This window comes from Balaenoptera musculus, chromosome X (genome assembly GCF_009873245.2).
Source record: "Balaenoptera musculus isolate JJ_BM4_2016_0621 chromosome X, mBalMus1.pri.v3, whole genome shotgun sequence".
Classification (NCBI taxonomy): domain Eukaryota; kingdom Metazoa; phylum Chordata; class Mammalia; order Artiodactyla; family Balaenopteridae; genus Balaenoptera; species Balaenoptera musculus.
In genome coordinates this window covers 62,532,492-62,557,573 of record NC_045806.1, presented here as the reverse complement: position 1 = coordinate 62,557,573, position 25,082 = coordinate 62,532,492, and the positions used below count along the sequence as shown (strand labels likewise).

Genomic DNA, 25,082 nt, shown 5'->3' with positions numbered 1-25,082 from the left:
ATTTGCAGAGTATTGCCATCTTAATGTTGTCTTCTATTTCATGACCATGCAGTGTTTTACCATTGATTTAAGTCTTTAATTTCTTTCAATGATGTTTTGTAGTTTTCAGAGTATAAGTTTTTAACTTCTCTTGTTAAATTTATTCCTAAGCATTTTATTCTTTCTGATGGTATTATAAATGGATTGTTTTCTTTATTTTCAGATCATTCTTTGAGAGTGCACAGAAATACAGTTGACTTTTGTATATTGTTCTCACATCCTTCAACCTTTCTGAACTCATTTATTAGTTCTAATATTTTTAATGGATTTCTTGGGACTTTCTCTATTCAAGATAATGTCTCCAAAGACAGTTTTACTTCTTCCTTTTCAGTCTGGCTGCCTTTTATTTCTTTTCTCTTGCTTACTTGCTCTGGCTAGTATTTCCATTACAGTGTTAAATGGAAGTGGCAGGAGAGGACTTCCTTCTCTTATTCTGATCTTAGAGCGAAAGCATTCAGTCTTTTACCATTAAATATGATGTTACCTCTGGGTACTTTGTAGCTTGTTGTGGAAGTTCCCTTTATTAAGAGTTTTTTTAAAATAAATTATATTCTTTAGAGCAGTTTTAGGTACACAGAAAAATTGAGTGGAAAGTACAGAAATTTTCTATTACGCATCCACACACATGCACAGCCTCCCCCACTGTAAACATCCTGCACCACAGTTGTACATCTGTTACAGTTGATGAACCTACAGTGACAAGTCATTATCATCTAAAACCCATAGTTTGCATTGTATTTCACTCTTGATGTTGTACATTCTAGGGATTTTGACAAATGTATAATGACATCTATCTATCATTATAGTATCATACAGGTTAGTTTCACTGTGAAACCGTACACCTCAGACTGGGGCTTGAACCCAATCCTGCCTCAGATGGGACTAAAACCCAGTCGTGCCTCAGATGGGACTTGAACCTGCAACCTCTGGCTTAGGAGGGGACTCAAACCCTCCCAAGCTGAAACCGCACACCTGGTCTCAGGACTCAGTGAAGCTCAGATTTTTATGTCTCAGCGCAGAAGGAATTCAGCGAGAGGCAAAGTGATAGGCAAGAAGTAGATTTATTAATGTAAATGCATGTGAAGTATACAAGCAGGCGGGCAAGAGGGCTCTGCCCTGAGAACTAAGTTGGCTACATTTTTACAATCAAAGGAAAAGTGGGAAAGGAGAGAAGACCACCTTCTTCCTCTTCCTTTGTAAAGATGTTGCAGGAAAATGGGGTGCAAGAGGATGGTCGTGTTCCAGGTCTTGGGTGAGTTCCTGGGATGTGCTGCCAAGTGAAGGTCCCTGGCTTCGTGCAAGAAAGAGTTCAAGAGCGAGCCATAGTGAGGTGAAAGTAGGTTTACTGAGAGAGATACACATTCCGTAGGCAGAATGCGGTTCATCTCAGAAGGTGAGAGAGCAGCCCTGGGAGCTACACACTCCATAAGGTGTGGGCCACCTCAGAAGTAGAGAGGCCCTGGGGTGTGGGGGTGTTTATTTTTTATGGGCTTGGTAATTTCATAGGCTAATGAGTAGGAGGATTATTCCAACTATTTTGGGGAAGGGGCGGGGAATTCCAGGAATTGAGTCACTGCCTACTTTTTGGCCTTTTATGGTTAGCCTAGGAACTGTCATGGTGCCTTGTGGGTGTGTCATTTAGCATGCTAATGCATTACAGTGAGTGTATAACGAGGCTCAGGGTCTACTGGAAGTCGAATCTTCCACCATCTTGGGCCTACTTGGTTCTAACCAGTTTTTGTCATATCCTCAATGGCTGTCATTCTTTTTTTTTTTAAAGATTTTAATTTTAATTAATTAATTAATTTATTTATGGCTGTGTTGGGTCTTCGTTTCCGTGCGAGGGCTTTCTCCAGTTGCGGTGAGCATGGGCCCCTCTTCATCGCGGTGCGCGGGCCTCTCACTGTCGCGGCCTCTCTTTGTTGCGGAGCACAGGCTCCAGACGCACAGGCTCAGTAGTTGTGGCTCACGGTCCCAGTTGCTCTGCAGCATGTGGGATCTTCCCAGACCAGGGCTCGAACCCGTGTCCCCTGCATTGGCAGGCAGATTCTCAACCACTGCGCCACCAGGGAAGCCCGGCTGTCATTCTTTTAATGGTTGTGCCCTGCCACCCTCCCTCCTGTCTCAAGTGCACTAAAAATCCTCTGTTCCATCTATCCATCCTCCCCCCTGTCCCCACCCCCAAATCCCTGGCAACCATTGATCTTTTTACTGTCTCCATAGTTTTGTCTTTTCCAGAACGTCATATAGTTGGAATCGTACAGTATGTAACCTTTTCAGATTGGCTTTTTTCACATAGTAATATACAATACATTTAAAGTTCCTTCATGTCTTCTCATGGCTTGGTAGCTCATTTCTTTTTAGAGCTGAATATTATTCCATTGATTGGATGTAACACAGTTAGTTTATCCAATTCACCTTTTGAAGGACGTCTTGGTTGCTTCCAAGTTTTGACAATTATGGGAAAAAAGCTACTTATGAAGGTGTTTATATAAATAAAAATATTTAAAACCATCTGTGTGCAGTTTTTTGAGTGGACTTTATTTTCAGCTTATTTGGGTAAATATCAAGGAGTGTGATTGCTGGATCATGTGGTAAGAGTTTGGTTAATTTTGTAAGATATTGCCAAAAGTGGCTGGACCATTTTGCATTTTTTTGAGCGGTGAATGAGAGTTCCTGTTTCTCCACATCCTTACCAGCATTTTGTGCTGTCAGTGTTCTGCATTTTTTCCATTGTAATAGGTATATAGTGTTATCTTATTTTTTTAATTTCCAATTCCCTAATGACATATGATGTGGAGCATCTTTTCATATGCTCATTTGCCATTTGCATATCTTCTTTGGTAAAATGTCTTCAGATCTTTTGCCTGCTTTTAATCATGTTGTTTATATTATTATTGTTGAGTTTTGGGTTTTTTATATATTTTAGATAATAGTTCTTCATTAGATATGTCTTTTGCAAGTATTTTCTTGCAGTCTGTAGCAGAAAGACATGTCTTTCATTCTTTTGAAGTTTGCTAGTATTTTTTTAAGGACTTTTACATCTGTATTCATAAGTGATGTTGGTCTTTTTGTAGTATCTTTTCTGGTTTGGTATGATACTGGTCTCATTGAATGAGTTGGGATGTGTTCCCTCCTTTTTTACTAGAAGAGTTTGTGAAAAATTGGTGTTAATGCTTTTTTTTTTTTTGAATGTTTGGTGTAACTTCGTGGTGAAACCATCTGGACCTTTGCTTTTCTTTGTGGGTAGTTTTTTGATTCCCAGTTCAGTCTTTTCAGTTATAGGTCTCTTCACATTGTCTCTTTATTCTTGTGTCAGCTTCAGTAGTTTGTGTGTGTTTAGGAATTTGTCCGTTTCATTTAGGTTATCTAATTTGTTGGCATACAGTTGTTCATGATATTTCTTTATAATCCTTTTATTTCTTTAAGGTAAGTAGTAACATCCCCTCTTTAATTTATCATTCTAGTAATTTGAGTCTTGTCTCCTTTTTTTCTTGGTCCATCTAGCCTTAGTTTTTTTTTTTTCAGTTTTATTCATCTTTTCAAAGAACTTATTTTGGTTTCATTGATTTTTCTCTATTGTTTTCTATTCCCTGTTTCATTAATTTCTACTCTAATCTTTATTATTTCCTTCCCTCTGCTTCCTTTAGGAAGTTGTTTTTTTCTTTTTTTAGTGTCTTATGGTAAAGGAAAATACAATTAATAATGTGATTTTATTTTTAGTAGAAGATGGAACTTAAATTTTCTTCTAAGAGAAAAACCTTGAACAATTACAATAGGAAATGTTTTGATTACAAACTGCTCTTTTCAGAAATGCTGTTTCAGAAGGGATTAGTGTGTCAAAAGAGAGTGATTTTAATCAGAAAACTCTTTTTTAACCAAAGCAATATTATTTTTTAAAAAAATTTTTATTGGAGTATAGTTGATAGAAAACTCTTATATTTTAATGTGAGTAAAGTACTACCAATACTGCCATACTACATAGATTGAAAAATACGTTCATGGAATCGTAGGTATTGGTGTTCTATTTGATAATGCACCAAAGAGATAAATAATGTTTTTATTTCTTCTCTTTTAAGATAAAGTCAGTGGTTCTGGAAATAACTCTGATATGATGGAAAACAACAAGGAAGAGGTAAGAATAATTTGAAGCATTTAAAAGATATTTATTAATTAATGCTAATCAACTAGAGTATGTCATCAGGTTGCTTTTATTTAATACATGCATGTGTTTGAGTTTACTATCATACCCAAGTATTATTACAGTACTTCATTTTGGGTCGTTGTCCACTTTTTGATGGTGTTCATTGTTTTTGTTATTGTTGTGGTTTGCTTCAGCTATATAGCTAAAGTCAGACAACGGAAGGCTTGCTAACAGATAGGTATTTGAGTGTTATTATATTGCAACAGTGGTGCCCAAGGTGGTTGTTATGGGCATAACCCCATGGTTCTGAGATCTCTCAAAACTGAATATTTAGAGTCTCTTAAGCAGTATTATTGGAACCCATACTGAGGTCCTTCACCTGATACCCCAGCCTACACTACAGTTTTAGAATTCTTCCCACCTAGTGTAAAAAATTGAATCCAATAAAATATACTGATTATATTGGCAAAACCAAGGTAAATTTAGTATCTCAAAGGAAATCGTAGAAGGTACTCTGTGCCATATGTTAGGATAGAGAAAATGACACATTGTTAGATCCTTAAAACTTTTCTGCCTCTGTTGGGATCTGATTACCTCTACACCTTTGTTTTGTCTTTGTTGGCTTAGGCCAAGATCATGATATAGCAGTGTATCATCTTCTGTACCTCAAAATTCAACAGTAACAATTTAATGAAAAAAATTAATCTTAAATCAAGGAAACCTTGAGAGTAAATTAGAATTAGTTTTTGAAGTTCCTTTTAGAAAAATATTTTAGGCATAAAAATTATATCTCATTCTATCACTATATTAGAGATCTTGGTATAGGGAAACAGTTAATTGTAGGGATGTTTCTCTGAGAGTTTTACTCACCTTTGTATTTATTTCTCGCATTTAGGGAGCTAGCTCTTCAGAAAAATCCAAATCATCAGGATCATCACGATCAAAGAGGTTGGTTGATGTTGAAGGGAAAAAAGTTACTTTCATTTTCAGGTTGTTTTATTTTCTTTTTCTTAGAATAATCTTTTTTTCCTAAACTTAAAGCACTCTGTTCTCAGTAAACTATTTTATACAAACATATGTATATTTAAAAAGGGCAGTATAGTATAATGAATCTCTTGTATCCATCACTTGACTTTTAATTTTAATTAAAAATTTCCCAGGAGGGGATTTATTATATATTAGTGGCCCTGGAACTATGTAGATAATTTCTGTCAGATAATATATGTGCTTTAAAAACAAGGAGAAAAGGGGAAATGAAATGTTGAATTCCTCATGAGGCAATATGAGTTTTTTAGGGTTATACGAAATTGTCTAGTATGGGGACTGGTAGCCATCATAGTTATGAGGAAGTTATAAGAAGATCAAAGAGTGGTTAAAATACTTGTCTGTGTTAAGTTGTCAAAGTGAATTGTACATAACAACTGAAACTACCTCAAAGCATAATGTAATGCCTAATATAACTGTGGAGTGTAGTTTTTATTAGAAGTCTGCAGTTTATTCTATTGGACTTTTACTTTTTTGAACCAGTGGAAATGTCTCTTAATAATCACAGCTTGCTTGTTATTAACTTATTCCCTAAAGTAGTGATTCTTAAATAGGAGTTCCCTTCAAAATCTTCCTCATAGCTTTTTCAGAATGCACATGCTCTGATCCTTCCCAAGACCTACTAAATCATAATATTCAGTTATATGGTAGAGAGATGTGTGCTTCCCTAGGTGATTCTGATATGTATCCCTGGTTAAGAGCCACTGCTTAATCTAAACATGTTATTTATGTTACTTGGGTATTTTTCCAATAGCAGAAATGTCCATAATTCTGTGGACTTAATTCTTTCATAGGAAACCTTCAATTGTAACAAAGTATGTAGAATCTGATGATGAAAAACCTTTGGATGAAACTGTAAATGAAGATGCTTCTAATGAAAATTCAGAAAATGATATTACTATGCAAAGCTTGCCAAAAGGTAAAGTGTATTAATTTTTCATATGAAGTTAAAGTTGAAATGCATTTTTAAATGTCATTATTATAAAATTGGAACTTGATTACTTTAAGCTGTGTGTGAAGGACCAAACCTAATATTTTGATAGTGATGGTCTGGAAATGTATTAGTATGGTAATGATAATGTGTGTTATTGAGGTTCAAAATTTAGAATATTCAGTCAGGTTTGATAAGAAAAAGACTTATTTTCTCTTTCCATTGGGTTTTAGAAAAGGGATTTTATTTTCCAAATTATGCTTGAACGTGGAAGTTGGTTTAAAAGTTTAGTATATTAAGTTTTGGTTCAGTAAATTTTAATGTGCTTGCTTTATAGAAAAACAATGAATACTCTGAAAACTTCTTAAAAAAACACTTAAAGTCTAGTTTAGTCTTACTGCATTCTTAAATTCCCTAAGATGCAAAGCTGAAGTTACCTATTAAATTTGACTTAGGTATATTTCTTGTAATTATCATTTTAAAAATGCCTCGTTACATTTCCTCTCAACCGTTGTGTTTCTAACCTTAAAAGTGCAGTGATTAGATTGGGGCATGGGCAGGGGTGGGGAGGGGGGAAGCCAAATGAAAATCTTGGACTTTTCGTAGCCCACGTCTGAGAGCAGTGTGATTACATGATGAGAGAATGACAAGGGTCTTGGTAATTTCATAGTGTTTCAGAAATCAACAGTTTAGATTTTTTTCTTTATTAAATAATATGTTTAAAGGCTCTTAGCAGATTTTTCAAATTTTTTCTCACAGATCATTTACAGCAGTATTTACTACTTTATTCTCTGTCTCTACTTATGTTTATGTGACACATTTTTTGATTATGGAAATTTAAAAAAATGATGAGTTAGGAGAATAATACATTGCTTGACTAGGGCAAATTGGGAGTTATAATAGATGAGAAATGAAATGAGGAAAAGAAATGAATGAGAGAAAGAAGAGAGATAGAAGGAAAATTGATGGGCCTACCATTTACTTGGCTTTGAAAATCATCTGTGACAATTTTATGTAATGGTTTTGGTGGCCTACGGCAGAAACAACTAACATGGGAGTCTTGAGTCCCATAGGCAGTGACTCACTTTGGATTATTACATTCTCAGTGGTTGTCACTGGGAGTCCTTATGATGGCCACTGGGTGAGCTAAGAACTAGGAATTCCAATCTTTTAATGATATTGTGGAAAAGAGTTAGTATGGGATGTTACGAACCTGAACTAAGCGTAATTCTCTCCCACCAAACCAAAAATAGACCTGTTTCATAAGGTTAAATTTGATTGATTATAATTATTGTTATAATACTATATTGAGTATGTATAAGTACCAGACTCTTAAAAAATTAACTTATTTAATCCTCAAAACAATGCTGTAAGGTAGTTACTGTTTCTACTTGTAGAGATGAAGGAACAAATTCAGAGCTCAAGGAACTTTTTCAGCTTTAAATTGAGAAGCTAAGATTTGAACCCAGGTCTGCCTGAATCCAAAGCTAGTGAGTGCTCTTTCCACTCTGCTGCTTTGCTTCCATTTAGAGAAGAATCTTCAGAAAGAAATCTGGTTTTTTTTTGGTTAACTATAAATGTTTAGCTTTTTTCAAATGCCAGGGCTTCTCTGAGAGTATATATGTGAAATGGTTGTTGTGAATAAAGGTTTTTCCTGTGTGTGGAGATTATTTATATTTACCAGTTTGTAAAAACTCAATCCTTTGTGCCCTATTTCCCCCCTTTTTTCAGAGACTCAGAAATTCATTTAAGTAGGTGCTATACCTTGCTAAAACTTGCTCGCTAAATAACATAGACCCATGTTTCAGGGAGACAGCCCCTGACAACTACCAGATTTTACAGTTGGCCCTCCGTATCCGTGGGTTCCGCATCTGCATATTCAACCAACCGCAGATCAGAAATATTTGGGGAAAAAAGTTCTGGAAATTTCCAAAGTGCAAAACTTGAGTTTGTCGTTGGCCGGCAACTATTAACATAGTGTTTACATTGTATTCGGTATTATAAGTAATCTAGAGATGATTTAAAGTATACAGGACGATGTACGTAGGTTATATGCAAATACTATGGCATTTTATTTAAGGGACTTGAGCATCCACGGATTTTGGTATCCAAGGGGTCCTGGAACAAATCTCTCATGGATACCGAGGGATGACTGTACTTTCTTAATTGTTGTCAGTAATGCCCAATTACTAAGCCCAGCAATGTAGGTAAATGTGAGACCTGGACCCTTTTTACTATGCCCCTGCTTTATTTGCTCTTGAGAGATTAAAATGAAAACTTAAATTAGCAACCTCTCTCCTCAGTTCACATGTTTTATAGCTAAGAAAGTACATCCGTTCTAAAAGATTTCCATAGGGACCAACAATTGATCTCATTCTGCAATTTATTGTCCTAGCACTTGAGCTTAAATATCTTAAGGCAGTCTTTGTTTAAAACTCTTTAAGGACTTTGCAGGGTACTGAAACTTTGATGTATTATTTGGGAAATGCCACAGAATAGGTATAGCAGTAATAGCAGAATTAACTTCTCACATTGTCCCCCACTATCCTCCCCCAAAGCAATATAAAACAACCCCTTAAAAATCTTTTTCTGCATTTATGATTTGGCTTATGAGAAGAATAGGATGGCTTTTTAAAATTTTCTCTTCTGATCCTTTTATTTTTTAAACTGTGGAACTTAGCATGGATGTTCATATTCAGAACAGCTTTTGTGATAGGCAGTATAAAATTCAGAACTGGGCTAAGGCTTTCTACTTTATTCACACATTTCTGTTATGAATCAGTACATAATACTGCCCCCCCCCCCATTTTTATGAACTATATTCCAACAAGTAATCTGTTGACACCTGGCCCTTTTACTATTTCCCTGTTTTATTTATTCTTGAGAGGTCCTTATACAAATATTGAAAGCTTGAAAGAAACAAAACTATGTACCAGCAATGTTGGCTTTATCTGAACTGAAGTCTTGTACTTCACTTGCACATTTAATATGTGTAATGGTTTTTTAAATGAAATCATTCTAGGTACAGTGATTGTACAACCAGAGCCAGTGCTGAATGAAGACAAAGATGATTTTAAAGGGCCTGAATTTAGAAGCAGAAGTAAAATGAAAACTGAAAATCTCAAAAAACGCGGAGGTAAATACAAGTGAAAATGAAAACATGAGTTTAAAGTGCTGTTTATGACCATATTGGAAAATCTGATGTGCTTACTAAAAATACCTCCACTTTTCTGCCCATTGTTTTTTAAAAGCACTACTTAAAAATAACTTCTGTTTCTTTCTGAGCTCTGAAGCAGAAAAGGTTAAACACCATTTATCAAAATGCCTTTGCCTTCAGTGGCTATTAAGTTATCTCAAGAAGCTTATTATTTCCTTCTTACACATGTTAGTTCTGTAATGCTTATATGCCAGAATACCATGTGTTCCCTCTCACCCCAAAAGAATTTTAGATTTGGATAAAATCTTGCCTGTGGCCTTCAGGTAACTTTATACATATCTAAAACATTGTTTCACAGAGTGATGGACATCTGCATTAGTGTCACCTGGGGTGCTTATTAAAAATTCAAGTCCCTTGACTCCACTCATAACAATTTAGAATTTCTGAGGATGATGTCAAGACTGTGCCCCAGTTTGTTCTTATGTGCGTTCAAGTTAGAGATCTATTTATTGATCTAAGGATATCAGTGCAGAGATGAGTAGGAAGGAGACGGGAACTAGAGCTAGTAACCTTCCCTCCATCTGTCTGAGCCGCCTTTCCCTTTGTCTGTCTACCCTCACTTATACACACAACCATTGGCTAATCATCTGTAGAAAGGTAGCATAAGGAGGATGCATTTAAAAATTTACAACAGTGGAGTATGTGTCCCACTTGTTTGTGTGTGAGTTTAAAATAGTGCCTGTATGTATTTTTTGGGCAGATTAACAGAGTCAGAATCCATTACTATAGGAAGAATGAATCTCTAAAAGATAGAACATGACACTAAATTTCTGAATAGAAGTGTAATGGAAGCATGTCTGTTAAATATTTATCATGTAAATTGTGAAATTATAGCATAGTTCTTGGTGAAATTTTGTGTAGATTTTAATTTCAGTGCTATGTGATATCTTGATGGTACTAGTAAGATACATCTGTATTTATAGTATATATACACATATGTGTATATACACATATGTGTATATATATGTGTGTGTGTGTATGTATATATATATATATATCGGTTTTCAGATTCAGTAATTCATTAGATTGTTGGAGAAAATCAAGGAAATGTTGTTTAGTCTTTTGTCCACAAGGGGGTGTTCTACCCCTTTCAAGCATAAGGAAGATACATTGAGAATCTAATTCATAGTAGGGAAGCTACCATTGCAACAACAGAGCTCACCAAAGCTAAGTAGTATTATTTAAAATAAGAGAACCTGCAAGTAGAAGGTGATGATAAGGACCAGTAGTAAGAGTTTCTTTCTTTTCATTTCTGATTATGGGTCCTCTAGGGAAGACAGATAACTAAGTGTATTGTGTCAAAATTAATATCTAATTGGTGTCTTTTGGGGAGGGACTCTGGAGCAGTCAGTGCCTCAAATGTGGATAACAGCTAAAAGGAGAATAAAAAAGAACCACAGTTATTGGGGAGGGTGTTTTTAGTGACACTTTACTATGCTGCTGGTATTTGGTCTGAGCTGATATGTCTCTGGAACATTTTATTGAGTGTTCTGTGTAAGAATGTTTATATTGTACTTAAGGGAAAATGTATGTTTATAGCCATATAATAGCACTTAAAATCTTTCATGTTAATTTTTGTCTTAATGATTTGCTACGTCTTTAAGCTGTTGGAAATCACACAGGAAATTTAACTATGTTTACTCATATACACATGTACGAATAAACTAGTGATCTGAGGTACTGAATTGCTAGTTAATATTCAAACTTCCTAGGAAAGTTAGTTCTAAAATTGAAGTCTAATATAGGAAACTGTCAAGAAGGTAAACTTTATACATAAAATAATCCTATAATGATTTGAAACAAAATTAAACACAAAAATATTGATCATTTCAGGAGCCATTGTTTTTTAAATACCATAGCCTATTTTGATATCCTTTCCCTAGTTTAATTGTTAGAAAACATATTTTACACCTAATTTTTCTATATGGCAGAATAATTTTGTTCTTTCTTTAAAACTGATAAAATGTATTGAGCTCAGAATTGAAAATGCCTCTTTTCCATTTATACACTATATATATTATAATCATGAAGATATTTCATAACTAAAAATAAAAATTTGAAACATACATGCATAGAAACAAGTATGTATACTAAAGTAACACTTGAGCATTTTACAATATTTGTTTCAGATCTCACTTAAATAAGATCTCACTTAAACTAATTGGTTTAGTCCTACTCTCATCTATTTATCCTTCCTTTCACACCTCAGGTTGTGATTATTTGACGTTTGTATGCATGTGTGGTGTTCCCATGCATGTTTTTATATTTTTCTTTACATATTTTTATTCTTCCAGCATTTATATTTCATTTAAAAGTATACAAAGTAGTATCTTGTATATATCCTTTTGTAGCATTTCTCATCCAGTATTGATTTTGACATGTATTCATATCAGTAAATGTACAATCTAGTTTTTTGTTTTTCGCTCTTCTGTAGAATTTAGTTGTATGAGTAAACCACTATCCATTTCCCAAATGTGAAATTATTTCTAATTTTCATTTTCAAATTTTTCCAATTTGCTAATTAACACTGCAATGAATAGCCTTTATATGAGTCATTGTGCACATATGGGAGAAATTCTCCAATGGATCACCTAGTTTTTTAAAATTCTTGAGTGATATATGTGCGAAAGCACATAGAAGATACTTAATATTATCTAACAGTGGATGAACATTCAAACTCTAGCTTTTTGTTACCTTGCTTATATGAATGCAATCATTATTTGACATGAAAAAGCACACTGTATATTTATTTATGTTAAAAGAAATACAGAATATATGAATACTCAAGATCAAAACTAACGGAGGAGAATATGATTTAAAGGAAAATATTACCAGCTTATATAGTAGGTCTTCAAATTCTCTATATTTTCTGGAAAAGTATCATGGTGCCCTTATACCTTGGTTAAACTTTTTTAACTTCTGCAAATAAAAATATTTGTGATAATGCTTGGGTCCATGGTGCTTTGGACCTTAAAACTAAGAAAAACACAAAATAGAAAATTAAAAGGTGAGAAATGTATTTGTTGTTTTGTCTTTCATTTAGGGATAGAGACAGTTTTTTTTCTTTTTCTTTTTTTAAGTCATTCACCTTTTTTTCTTTTGGTGAATGCAGGCATTTTCACTGGCCTCTTTTGAATCATAATCTATCATCTTATTTGGATCAAGGTCTTGGTTGCACATCAGAGTCATCTGTAAAACTTAAAAAAGAAAAAAGTGTCCAGGAGATCCCCATTCAGTGGGTTAGGGGTGGGAATGGCTGTCCCTGTTTTTAAAAGATTCTTTGGCTGATTCTAATGTTCAGCTCAGATTGTGAAGCACCGTGCAGAACTAGGGACGAGAGTGAGGCAGGAGAGGTCCCCTTTATTGTGTAGGTTGTCTCCCATCTGTTTTTCTGCAGAAACTGTGGAATGGGGCTCTGTCAAAATGCAGCCATTCTGAAGTTTTGCTGTCAAGATAGATATACCTGCAAATCTTATTTGTCCTTATTTGGAAATAATAGTGCCGATATGGAATAGACATAGAAAAAAGGCAGGTTAATGGGGATTGTGGATAGTATTGAAGGGAATCTTAGGAAGGAAATTGGTAATATAAAGTTAGCAGGTTTTCACATAATATTGAAAGGATCTGTGTAGACAATTCCATTTTGAGAATAAAAACTCAATGGCATACCTAACTTAAGTACAGGGTTACAAAAGAATCTATTCCATATATTTCACTTCCCCATTCTTTAAGAACTGATCCTGAATTTCTTTGTGAAGCAGTAGCAAAATGAAAAAGAGCTCTTGACCCCTATTTTTAGAACTTCTTTTATGTAGTCTCTTCATGTTATATCAAGTTGTTGTAAGAAACAGGGTTTGTATCTGTAAAAGGGAGCAGGTTAGCTCTGCAATTTGTCAAGGTTGTCATGTTTTTAGTAAGTCCATAAAATTATTAACCTTTGTATTTGTGTCCAAAATGTCATTTTCCCAAGGATTATGAGGTATTTAATTTTCAATTCGAATGTTGGGAAATGCTGACTAAAGTATATATCTTTTTGTATGTGTGTATATGTGTGAATAATGGTCACTCCTTTCTCCTAGAAGATGGGCTTCATGGGATTGTGAGCTGTACCGCTTGTGGACAACAGGTCAATCATTTTCAAAAAGATTCCATTTATAGACATCCTTCACTGCAAGTACTTATTTGTAAGGTATGTAATGATCTGTTGGTAATTAATTCCACAAATATTTGAATGCTTAACATGTGTCAGACTTTTGATGCACAGTGATGAAGACGGAAATGGTCTCTGCCATTGGAGGACATATAATGTAGTGAGGAAGACAGACATGAAAGTCCCAATAAGTGCTATGATAGGGGAGATACTGTGTACTTTGGGAACACACAGGAAGCCTTTGTAATTTGGAGTTGGGTTGGGGGGGGGCTTTATAATGGAGATGATGTAGGTGGTACCTGAAATATAAATAAGAATTAGCTTGGCAAAGTGGGATTGGTTCAGCATATTCTAGGCCAGAGGCAACATAGTGTTCAAAGGCTCAGAGGTGAGGGAGAGTGTGGTGTGTTGGGAAACTGCAGAGTATATATGTGTGCACACATATGTTTTATAACATTCACTCTTACATACTCTTATTACCCAAATCTGAACTCTCCATGTGGAGCAGGGTTTTGACATAATTTGGAGGTAATAGAATTAAAAATGTTTCATATGTATTGAAGATAGTTTTAACAGTCTGTGTAAACTTTTTTACAAGTAATACCTTGGAATTAATTTTAAATATCTATAATATCAAGGTTATCATTTCCCCAACTCATATTACTGCTAAAATTAATCCTTTGTTAGTTTGCTTCCCAATAAAATGCCTCCTTGAATTGCAGGGGCAGACCAGACTTTCCTTAATTAGAGTCCCAGTTCTAGATCTTGTATGAATTTTTGATAGATGTAGACCTACTTAAATGTACTAAATTTACTCTGTCTTTTAGTAATTTGTGTCCTCCTTTCCTTGAATTCATTTCAGCCAGGAGCCTGTTTAGGGTACATGTTGTAGCTTCTAGTTTTAAATTGTGACAGCTGAATTTTATATTGTTGGATTTGTAATGTGCGTTGTTTTTCTCTTTTCTTATATACGTGATTGTTTTTTTTTTTTCAAGGGCCAGTCTGTTGAGCCTAGCCCATTTCAGTAATCAGTAGTTTTCATCAGTGGGCATGGAACCTTCCCTTTTCTCCAGTCCCAGTGAAAAGGAATTTAAAGTCATTCAGACTTGGATTTGAATACCAGTTTTGCCTCTTCCAGTTGTATAACTTTAGGAGATTTATTTACATATTAATGAACCAAAGCCTTTTCTCTCAAATTGGGCTGTAATACCTCCTACCTTGCACAGTAGGTATTTGAGATTTAAAGATAATGTAGGTTAATGTAGGATACTGTTGCTCAGCTCTATACATAGTAGCTGTTTATATATGATGACTAGTAAATTATTATTAACTAATAGCAACATCTAATACATTTTTATGTAGATCTTTGGTAGCTAGTCATATGAGATCAGAAATTTGCTTTACCAAAATCTTTTATCAACTTTTATGTAAGGAACAGTGGTACTTGATGATATGGAAATCTATGTCAAGGAATTAATTTCTTGAGCTATTCCTGTGTCTGGAAAGTACTAGTAAGGGTAATACAGTGTTATCGCTTTGATTCTCTAAAACACACACACACACACACACACACACACACATACACATTCCCTGTACTTTTTTAATGACTTAAAAAATAAAGTTTTTCTCCTTTATGAATGTTAACAGTTTTGAATAAATTTCCCCTTTCCCTTTTCTTTTTTAATAGAATTGCTTTAAATATTACATGAGTGATGATATTAGCCGTGACTCAGATGGAATGGATGAACAGTGTAGGTAGGTAATAAATCAAGATGAACTAAAATTCAGTGTTGTCTGCTTTTTGAGGTGAAATTCTTACATAGTCTGTTACTAGATCTATTTTTTATAGTATCATCATTGATATCTTTCGTGGAAGGTTGTTCTTTTCCACGTAGTCCTTGGTTTATGTCTTTTAATTTTCTAATAAAGAATAAGTAAATGACCAAAATTACTTTGCTATTAAAATTGCTGCCAGGAAATTTTAAATTGCTTTAATACTGTAAAGGTTTAAAATGTGTTTCATTTCAGAATAATATTTTAATCTTTAAATAATTTCAGATGGTGTGCAGAAGGTGGAAACTTGATTTGTTGTGACTTTTGCCATAATGCCTTCTGCAAGAAATGCATTCTACGCAACCTTGGTCGAAAGGAGCTGTCTACAATAATGGATGAAAACAACCAATGGTATTGCTACATTTGTCACCCGGAGCCTTTGTTGGATTTGGTCACAGCATGTAACAGCGTATTTGAAAACTTAGAACAGTTGTTGCAACAAAATAAGAAGAAGATAAAAGTTGACAATGAAAAGAGTAGTAAAGTATATGACCATACACCCAGATTTTCTCCAAAGAAAAACAGTTCAAATTGTAATGGAGAAGAAAAGAAATTAGATGATTCATGTTCTGGTTCTGTAACCTACTCTTATTCAGCACTAATTGTGCCCAAGGAGATGATTAAGAAGGCAAAGAAGCTGATTGAGACTACTGCCAACATGAACTCCAGTTACGTTAAGTTTTTGAAGCAGGCAACAGATAATTCAGAAATCAATTCTGCTACAAAGTTACGTCAGCTTAAGGCTTTTAAATCTGTGTTGGCTGATATCAAGAAAGCTCATCTTGCGTTAGAAGAAGATTTGAATTCAGAGATTCGAGCTTTGGATGCTGTAAACAAAGAGAAAAATACCAAAGAGCATAAAGTCATAGATGCTAAGTCTGAAACAAAAGTACGAAAAGGAGAAAAACCCTGTGCTTTGGAAAGGAAGGATATTTCAAAATCAGAAGCTAAACTGTCAAGAAAGCAGGTAGATAGTGAGCATGTGGATCAGAGTGTTGCAGTAGAGGAACAAAGAGCAAATAAAAATCCCAGTGGTGAACATAAAAAATCTGATAAAAAAGAAGAACCTCAGTATGAACCTGCTAACACTTCTGAAGACTTAGACATGGATATTGTGTCTGTTCCTTCCTCAGTTCCAGAAGACATTTTTGAGAATCTTGAGACTGCTATGGAAGTTCAGAGTTCAGCAGATTATCAGGGAGATGGCAACAGTGGAACTGAGCAAGAACTGGAGAGTTCTGTAAAATTAAATATTACTTCAAAAGACAACAGAGGAGGTATTAAATCAAAAGCAACAGCTAAAGTAACAAAAGAATTATATGTTAAACTCACCCCTGTTTCCCTTTCTAATTCCCCAATTAAAGGTGCTGATTGTCAGGAAGTTCCACAAGATAAAGATAGCTATAGGAGTTCTTGTCTGAACCCCAAGCTGGAGAACTGTGGACTTGAACAGGAAAAGAATGATAATGAGCATTTGGTTGAAAGTGAAGTTCCATTACTTTCAGAAGAATCTGATCTTCGAAGATCCCCACGTGTAAAGACTACACCCTTGAGGCGACAGACAGAAACCAACCCTACAACATTTAATTCAGATGAAGAAAATAATGACACCGTTAAGGAGAAACAAAAACTATCAGTTTCAATGAGAAAAAAGGATAAGCGGAATTCTTCTGACAGTGCTATAGATAATCCTAAACCTAATAAATTGCCTAAATCTAAGCAGTCAGAGACTGTGGATCAAAATTCAGATTCTGATGAAATGCTAGCAATCCTCAAAGAAGTATCCAGGATGAGTCACAGTTCTTCTTCAGATACTGATATTAATGAACCTCATACAAATCATGAGAAGACTTTGTATGATGTAAAGACTCAAACAGGGAAAGATGATAAAGGAAAAAGGAAACGAAAAAGTTCTACTTCTGGCTCAGATTTTGATATTAAAAAAGGCAAATCAGCTAAAAGGTCTATCATTTCTAAAAAGAAACGACAAAACCAGTCTGAATCTTCTAATTATGACTCAGAATTAGAAAAAGAGATAAAGAGTATGAGTAAAATCGGGGCTGCCAGAACAACAACAAAAAGAGTTCCAAATAAAGAAGATTATGATTCTTCTGAAGATGAAAAACACAGCAAAAAAGGAATGGATAATCAAGGTCAGAAAAGTTTGAGGACTGCCCAGGAAGGATCATCTGATGATGCTGAAAGGAAAGAAGAGAGAGAGAATTTCTCTTCAGCAGAAGGCATAGTTGATAAAGACAAGACTATCATGGAATTGAGAGATCGACTCTCTAAGAAGCAGCAGCCAGGTGTTTCCTCAGATGGTGCTGATAAGCTTTCTTCTGGGAAAGAGGAGAGTTTTAATTCTCCAGAAGACAAAAAGGTTGCTGAAACTAAAGAAAAGGCTATGTATCTGAAAACCAAAATGTGTAAGAAAGTACAAGGTGGCTTATCTGATGTTGCTGAGAAGTTCCCAAAGAAAGAACAGAGTGATGAATCCTCTGAAGATGATAACAAGCAGAGCAAAAAGGGAACTGAAGAAAAAGAAAAGAAAACTACAGACTTGAAGAAAAGAGTAATTAAGATGGAACAACAGTATGAATCATCATCTGATAGCACTGAGAAATTACCCGAGGGAGAAGAAATTTGTCATTTTCCTAAAGGCATAAAGCAAAATAAGAATGACACAACTGATGGGGAAAAGAAGAGTAAAAAAATAAAAGATAAAACTCCTAAAAAGAAGGATGAATTATCCGATAATGCTGAGAAGTTACCAGGGAAAAGAGATAGTTATGATTCTTCCGAAGATAAGAGGAGTAAGAATGGAACATCCAGTCGAGAGAAGAAAAGGTGCAACTTACCTGAAAAGAGTTCAAGGAAGAGACAAGATTGTTCATCATCTGATACTGAGAAATATTCCATGAAAGAAGATGGTTGTGATTCTTCTGATAAGAGACCGAAAAGAATTGAATTAAGGGAAAGAAGAAATTTAAATTCAAAGAGAAATACCAAGGAAGTACAAAATGGCTCATCATCTTCTGATGTTGAGGAAAGTTCCGAAGATAATAAAAAGCTGAAGAAACAAAGAGCTTCAGCTAAAAAGAAGGCAGGCAATATGAAGGAGAAAATGAGAAACTCCCTAAGAACAAGCGCTAAAAGGAAGCAGGCTGACATTTCTTCCTCATCTTCTTCTGACATAGGAGATGATGATCAGAATTCTGTAGGTGAGGGGAGCAGTGATGAGCAGAAAATAAAGCCTGTGACTGAAAATTTAGTGCTGTCTTCACATACTGGATTTTGTCAATCTTCAGGTATGGGAAAATAAATAGAAAATTTGTACTTTCTCCCTCTTGAATAACTACATTGTTTAATTTTCTCTGAAGTCAATCAAACGCAAGGTTACTTACTGTTTAGGAAAACACCATTTAAAAATTCTTTATAGAGATTTACTAGAAACTCTTTCTCCATTTTTTGGTCATCATTGGGAGGTATTTGCAGTATTGTTAGTATTCTGTATCAACTATATCAAGTGTGTTGGGTAAATTTATCAATGTTTAATGCTTTTCTTTGGAGTAATGAAAAGTAATTTATGAAGGAAGATCAGACTGGTTCTAGTAGTTCAGTAGGTATTTATTCAAGTAATGGAGATGAGTGCTTGGTATGGATATAACATGGTGTGTGAAAGTTTTAACTGCTTTGTCATTCATCTGACTTTTTAAATTGGGCAGAGTAACTTTGTGTCCCGTGGAATCCTCAGAAAAATTTAAGTTTATTTATTGAAACCCTTTGCTGATGCTCATCAATTTTTTTCTAATGACATGAACAGATATTTCCATTTTTAACACTAACAAAATAGAGGAAGAAAGAAATCCAGAAAGTAGGTGGATTACCCTACCCTGATGAGATAGAGCACTAGGACAATTAGGGTTTGGGTCAACTGGTCATATAATACGGCCCCCCCCAAAAAAAAAATTTAAAAATATTTATCATTATGGCAGTTCTTTAAAAAAAATCAGTTGTATAATAAATGTACACTTGTTGGTCATACTGTCTTTTTTTTAAGTCAGTAAAACCCATCAGTTAACCAGGGACACTTAAAATTAATTTTAAAATATTTATAAAGTAGATTTCTCATGTAACTGTGTTCCCAGCACAAGCAAAATGTTAAAATTTTTCCTTTCCTTCCTTTTGTTGTGATTTTCCATTTATCCCAGTTGGATTTTAGTGGAATTCACTTGAATCTTGATTTTTAGTAAAACTTTAAATCCCTTTTTTGGAGCTCCAGTGAGTTGGTTTGAAAACCAAGTGGGATATGCATGGTATACTCAGTTTAACGCTCTGCTATATCAGATGCCTAGATGGAGTTCTGCTTGTATGGCTGTTTTAACTACAGGTCCGCAGTCCCTGATATTCTTGGGGCTTAATGTATTTCAGGATTTTCAACTCTTTTGTTTTTAGGAAGATAATATAGAGTAGTTATCATATATTATATAGTAGCCCCAGTAGGTCCTGAGGCCCCATAATCAAACACATTAGTATTTCCTCAGCAAAACATATGAACATTTACATGTAAGAGGAATAAACAGTTCAGATTAGATTTTGCTGCCAAATGAACTTTGGCACCACCTTACAAAACTTTAAATTTTGAGAACTTTTTGGATTTTCGAATTGTGTATGAGATTGTGGACTTGTATTCAAAACATAGTATAATAGTTGCTAAATTTATTTATTTTCCTAATATGTCCAACTTAATTTAGGTGACAGTTTTTATGAGCTCTTAAAAAGCCTCCCCTGCTCCCGTAAATTTAGAGGATTCCAATTTATTCAGCAATAGTTGGGTATCCTGTTACAGGGTACAACATTTTCCTAGAAATTGGGGCTTGGGAATGGCATGACCAACCAAGATGAAGAACATGGTCCTAGGAGATTACAGTCCAATGAGCAAGATAGACATAGATAAATCATTATTAAAAAAAAATACCAGAAGAAAGATATAAAACTAAAATGGGGCTGTGTGATAAATAGCAAGTGAGCCACTTAATCTAAATATTGGAGGAAGACTTAAAAGAACGGGTAGCATTTGAACTTGACTTTGAAGGATGGGTAACATTTTCAAAGGTGTAGTAAAGAGGAACAATGGTAATATCACTAGTAATATTTCATTTGAAGATTGGTCTGTTTGAATGAGGTATTTATTGTCAGTTTGCTAAGATATTGTGAGATTTATTATTGCCTTTCTACATTTAGCATATTCCTATCCTGAACCTGTAGGTGTCTGTGTTCCTTATGGGTTTTTTTCTCCAATATTTTCCCCCAGCATTTTATTATGAAAAAAATGTTAAATATACAGAAAAGTTTCTACAGTTAACATTGTACTGTATTTGCTTTATCACATACTTATCTATATATCCTGTCTATCCATCAGTGTACCTAACTTTTTCCCCCCTTTTAACTGTTTATTTCGAAATAATTATAAATTCACAGGAAGTTGCAAAAAAATGTACAGGGAGGTTTTGTATGCCTCTCATTAATTTCCCTCCAATGGTAACATCTTTCATAATTATAGTGCGATCTCAGAACCAGGAAACTGAAGATTTATTCAGATTTCACCAGTTTTACATGTACTCCTTCATTTGTGTGTGTGTGTAAGTATTGTGCAAAATTTGTATCACGTGTAGCTTTGTAAATATAACCACCACGACAACCAAGATATTGAACTGTTTCATTACCACAAGGTTCCTTTGTGCTACTCCTTATGCACACTCCCTAGCATATCCCTATTCTTAACCGGTGGCAATTATTAATCTGATTTCCATCTCTGTAATTTTGTTATTTTGAGATGGAATCATGAACTGTGTAACTTTTTTTTTTTTAAAGGATTCCAGTATGAACTTTTCTTCTTCTTTTTTTTTTTTAATAAATTTATTTATTTATTTTTGGCTGTGTTGGGTCTTCGTTTCTGTGCGAGGGCTTTCTCTAGTTGCGGCAAGTGGGGGCCACTCTTCATCGTGGTGCGCGGGCCTCTCACCATCGCGGCCTCTCTTGTTGTGGGGCACAGGCTCCAGACGCGCAGGCTCAGTAGTTGTGGCTCACGGACCCAGCCGCTCCGCGGCATGGGGGATCTTCCCAGACCAGGGCTCGAACCCGTGTCCCCTGCATTGGCAGGCGAATTCTCAACCACTGCGCCACCAGGGAAGCCCGAAGTGTGTAATCTTTTGAAATTGTCTTTTTTCACTCAGTGTAATGCCCTTGAAATCTTTGATGCATTTGAAAATAAATGGTAAACATTAACATAATTCTCCCTGGTTACTTCAGCATATATAGTGTTAACTAGAGTACAATGTTTAAGTTTGTTTTTGAGGCAAAATTTACATACAATGAAACGCACAAATCTTAATCTCTTTATAGTTTTAATCAAAGGATAGAAACGTTGCTTTTTATAAGGAAGTAAGTTTTACTGTACTTGAATATATCTCTGGATGATTCTACTCCTGGATACCATACAAATTCAAGTATATTTTAAAATTATTTGGTACTACCAAGTATTAATAGCATTTTAAAAAGTTCTTCAATGATACAGGAAAAATTAGACATCTGTTAACTTTAAACTTAAAATGGATCACTACAAAGCTTATTTCAGCCATAAACTTTTGCTAATAGGGTGGTGAATGATAAAAGATTTGTTACTGGGAAGGAAGAGTTTTAAAATTCTTGTGCTCTGGGGAGGAACTTTGAAATATGTAACATCCAACTATTTATTATTTTGCTGCTGGTACTTCTTAAATTCCCGATTGTACTTTCCTTATAAATTCTTTTTATTCATGTTTTGGATCCCAGAGTATAGTTTAGAACTCACTAGTTGTTTTAAAGTTTTTGGCTTTCAGTTTTATTTTACATGGTTTTACTTATAAAGATAATTTAAAGCTAATTTTAAGTACACTTTTGTTCCTTCAAGGAGATGAAGCCTTATCTAAATCAATGCCTGTCACAGTGGATGATGACGACGATGACAATGATCCTGAGAATAGGTATGATTCCATCTGTAAGGACTTTAAAAAGATTATAACACACCCTAGGCATGGGCACAAACAGCAGCAACGGAACCACAAGCAGGTTGTAAAAACCAGGAGTGCCTGCCTTAGAAAGACTCGCTCACAGTCTTCCTGCAAGTTTGAAAGAAAGGCCAGAAAATGGGCTAAAACTCAGAAACCTTAAAAGAAAGTAAATATAAATATTAACACACCTAGCATAGGGTGTGTTATAAATACAGCACTGTCAATTTTTATGTTTCCATGTAAACTGTGATAGTTTTTTGAGAATATTTTAATTTTGACAGATTATTTTATTGGTGAAAGTAAATCATATCTCAATAAATTGGTGACAACAGACATCTCTCTCCTCAATATTTGATTATTGTTTTAAATTGCCATCTAATGTGGTGGTCCTATTCATTAACACCTGTTCAAAGTGAAAAAGAGACTGCTAAAATGTTTAAGATTAAGAAATTGCTTTCAAAATAAGTATGAATTTGCAAACTATCTAGACTGATTTAGATTTTAACATTTGTCAAATAAAATAGAAGTAGACAGTATGATAGTATTAATTTTAATAATACTTAATAGGTTTATATGGGAACAGTGTAGCCTGTACAGATTGACTTAACTAAGGAATAGCTGGGAGAAGAAAAAAAATAAAGGTACACCCATATTCTAGCAATGAGGAATAAAGAAAACAAAGGTATTAAAGAGTATAACCATAATGTTTTTACATATTTTTTAAACCCTTCCTGGACTATAGGATCCCCCACACTCATAATCTTCAACAAGAAGACAGTGTGGTGTAGTGGATGGAATTTTGGAATAATGGGGATAAGAATATCTGACTTCTAGTTCTGACCTTTCTGTGTGATCGTGGGCAAGTGACTTAACTACTCTTTGCCAAAATTTTCTGTTCTTTAAAACAAAAGGGTTGGATGAAATGTTCTCTGATTAATTCTAGCACCAAAAAATCTATGATAGACTTGAGGTTTTACTAGAGTACTGTATTAACCATCCATTTATTCCTAATAGTAAACTCTAATAATTAAGAAAACATGAAAATAAACATGTAATTTTTGTGTCATAATTTTGTAAGGATTTAACTTTGAGTTGGTAAATGCTGTGGGGCCAGCCGTCACTCTAGCTCTGTTTTATATCTTGCTGGTGCTGATAGATTTTTCTGTTTCAAAGATCAGCATTCTCCTAATTAACAGGAGGGCATTTTTATTAAGGTGAATGGACAATTTTATTTTGCACTTTTGAATAGAGCTTAATCACAGATACAAAGACTCAGATGCTGCTTTACCTACTTATTTTTTTAACTAAAAATATATATCCAATTATTTTGTGGGATCGGGGTCGGGTCCAGAATGGAATGGTGAAGGCATACATTTTATTCATCAGGGATTTTATATAGTATATGATATAATCACAGTGAGATTATGAAAGCATTTAAAATTTTATTCTTTTTTAAAATGCTTTAATTCCTCTTTATTTATTTATGCTACTATTTGCTTTCTTGTAAATCTTAAGGCCTCAAATGTTATTGAAAGGCTAATAATGTTTAAAACATGCTATATCCTAATTTACTTATGACTTATGAATCTTAATTTCATATTTAAACACCAAATGAGTGTCATTAAGTTATGGTAATTTTTTGTGTTAGAGCTTGTCAAAATATAAATATCATTTTTATCTTTTAAGTTACTTGATCATATCTCTCTGTAACTGGCAATTATTTTATTGAAAGGTATCTTTAATTCCATCTTGCATTTGTGATTAAAAAATACAACCCTGTTAAAAAAAAAATACAACCCTGTTGAGTATTTTTGAGAAGAATTGAATTTTACCTTGAGCATGTTTTTCTTTATATTCAGTTTAATGTGCTTTTATAAAATATGCCATTAATAACTTCTTTCATATCCAATATACCAATGAGGTATCTAGTACCCATGGGTTATCTAATGATGGGGATACATATACCTTCTTGAATTATTTTGGTATAGACAGCGTACTTGAGCATATTTGAATATGCACTAAGCAACTTTCAAAAATTTGTTTTCAGATCATGATAAAGTCTTGGAATTATTTTTACCTTTCACGTTTTTGAGTAGGATGTATTTTGGTAGACAGCATATTGTAATTGTGTATAAATTTGTACACAATTGTGTAATTGTGTATAAATTGTGTATAAATTTCATATGCTTTGCCTTTTTAGCAGTATTGTAATACATTTTCAGTGTTAATGTTTATGGAGAGGTAAATAGTGTATTAATGCAAATGGTTAACTATTTGGATGCAATAAATTTCTGTAAAACTTTTTTCTTGTTCAAGCATTTAATTTTTTTTTTATGTAAATCTAAATGATCCATTTTAAACCAATATCCTTTATTCTGATTATTTATTCTACTAGTGTTGGGATTAAATGTCATTAGCATCATAAAATTATGATGCTCATAGTTGGTATTTTTTTGTAAATGTCCCTATTTAACAAGATAAACAGCTTGACCAAGCAAGCTTTTTTTTTTCCTCCAGATTTAAAATGATTTATTTCCTAATAATAAAAACATAACATGTTCATTATGGGGAATTTAGAAAAATAGAAAAGAAAAAAATAAAAGTACCCTAAATTCCTACCTCTAGAAATGATCACTGTGTGAATTTTATTTTTATTTTATTATTTTTTTTTA

At 34.2% G+C, this 25,082-nt stretch overlaps 1 protein-coding gene across 9 annotated transcripts in view; it reads left to right on the top strand.

Moving 5' to 3' along the window:
- The window catches only part of ATRX (ATRX chromatin remodeler), a 241,231-nt gene that overhangs the window by 69,568 nt on the left and 146,581 nt on the right, over nucleotides 1-25,082 (top strand). For 5 of the 9 annotated variants that reach the window (XM_036839556.1, XM_036839562.1, XM_036839563.1 and 2 more), the window contains 8 exons: nucleotides 4,119-4,174; nucleotides 5,079-5,131; nucleotides 6,022-6,146; nucleotides 9,181-9,294; nucleotides 13,455-13,564; nucleotides 15,213-15,280; nucleotides 15,584-18,666; nucleotides 22,311-22,383. In XM_036839556.1, the coding sequence (XP_036695451.1) occupies nucleotides 4,119-4,174; nucleotides 5,079-5,131; nucleotides 6,022-6,146; nucleotides 9,181-9,294; nucleotides 13,455-13,564; nucleotides 15,213-15,280; nucleotides 15,584-18,666; nucleotides 22,311-22,383 (3,682 nt within the window). The remainder of the gene's footprint in view (nucleotides 1-4,118; nucleotides 4,175-5,078; nucleotides 5,132-6,021; nucleotides 6,147-9,180; nucleotides 9,295-13,454; nucleotides 13,565-15,212; nucleotides 15,281-15,583; nucleotides 18,667-22,310; nucleotides 22,384-25,082) is intronic. The other 4 variants (XM_036839559.1, XM_036839558.1, XM_036839565.1 and 1 more) reach the window with 4 other exon arrangements.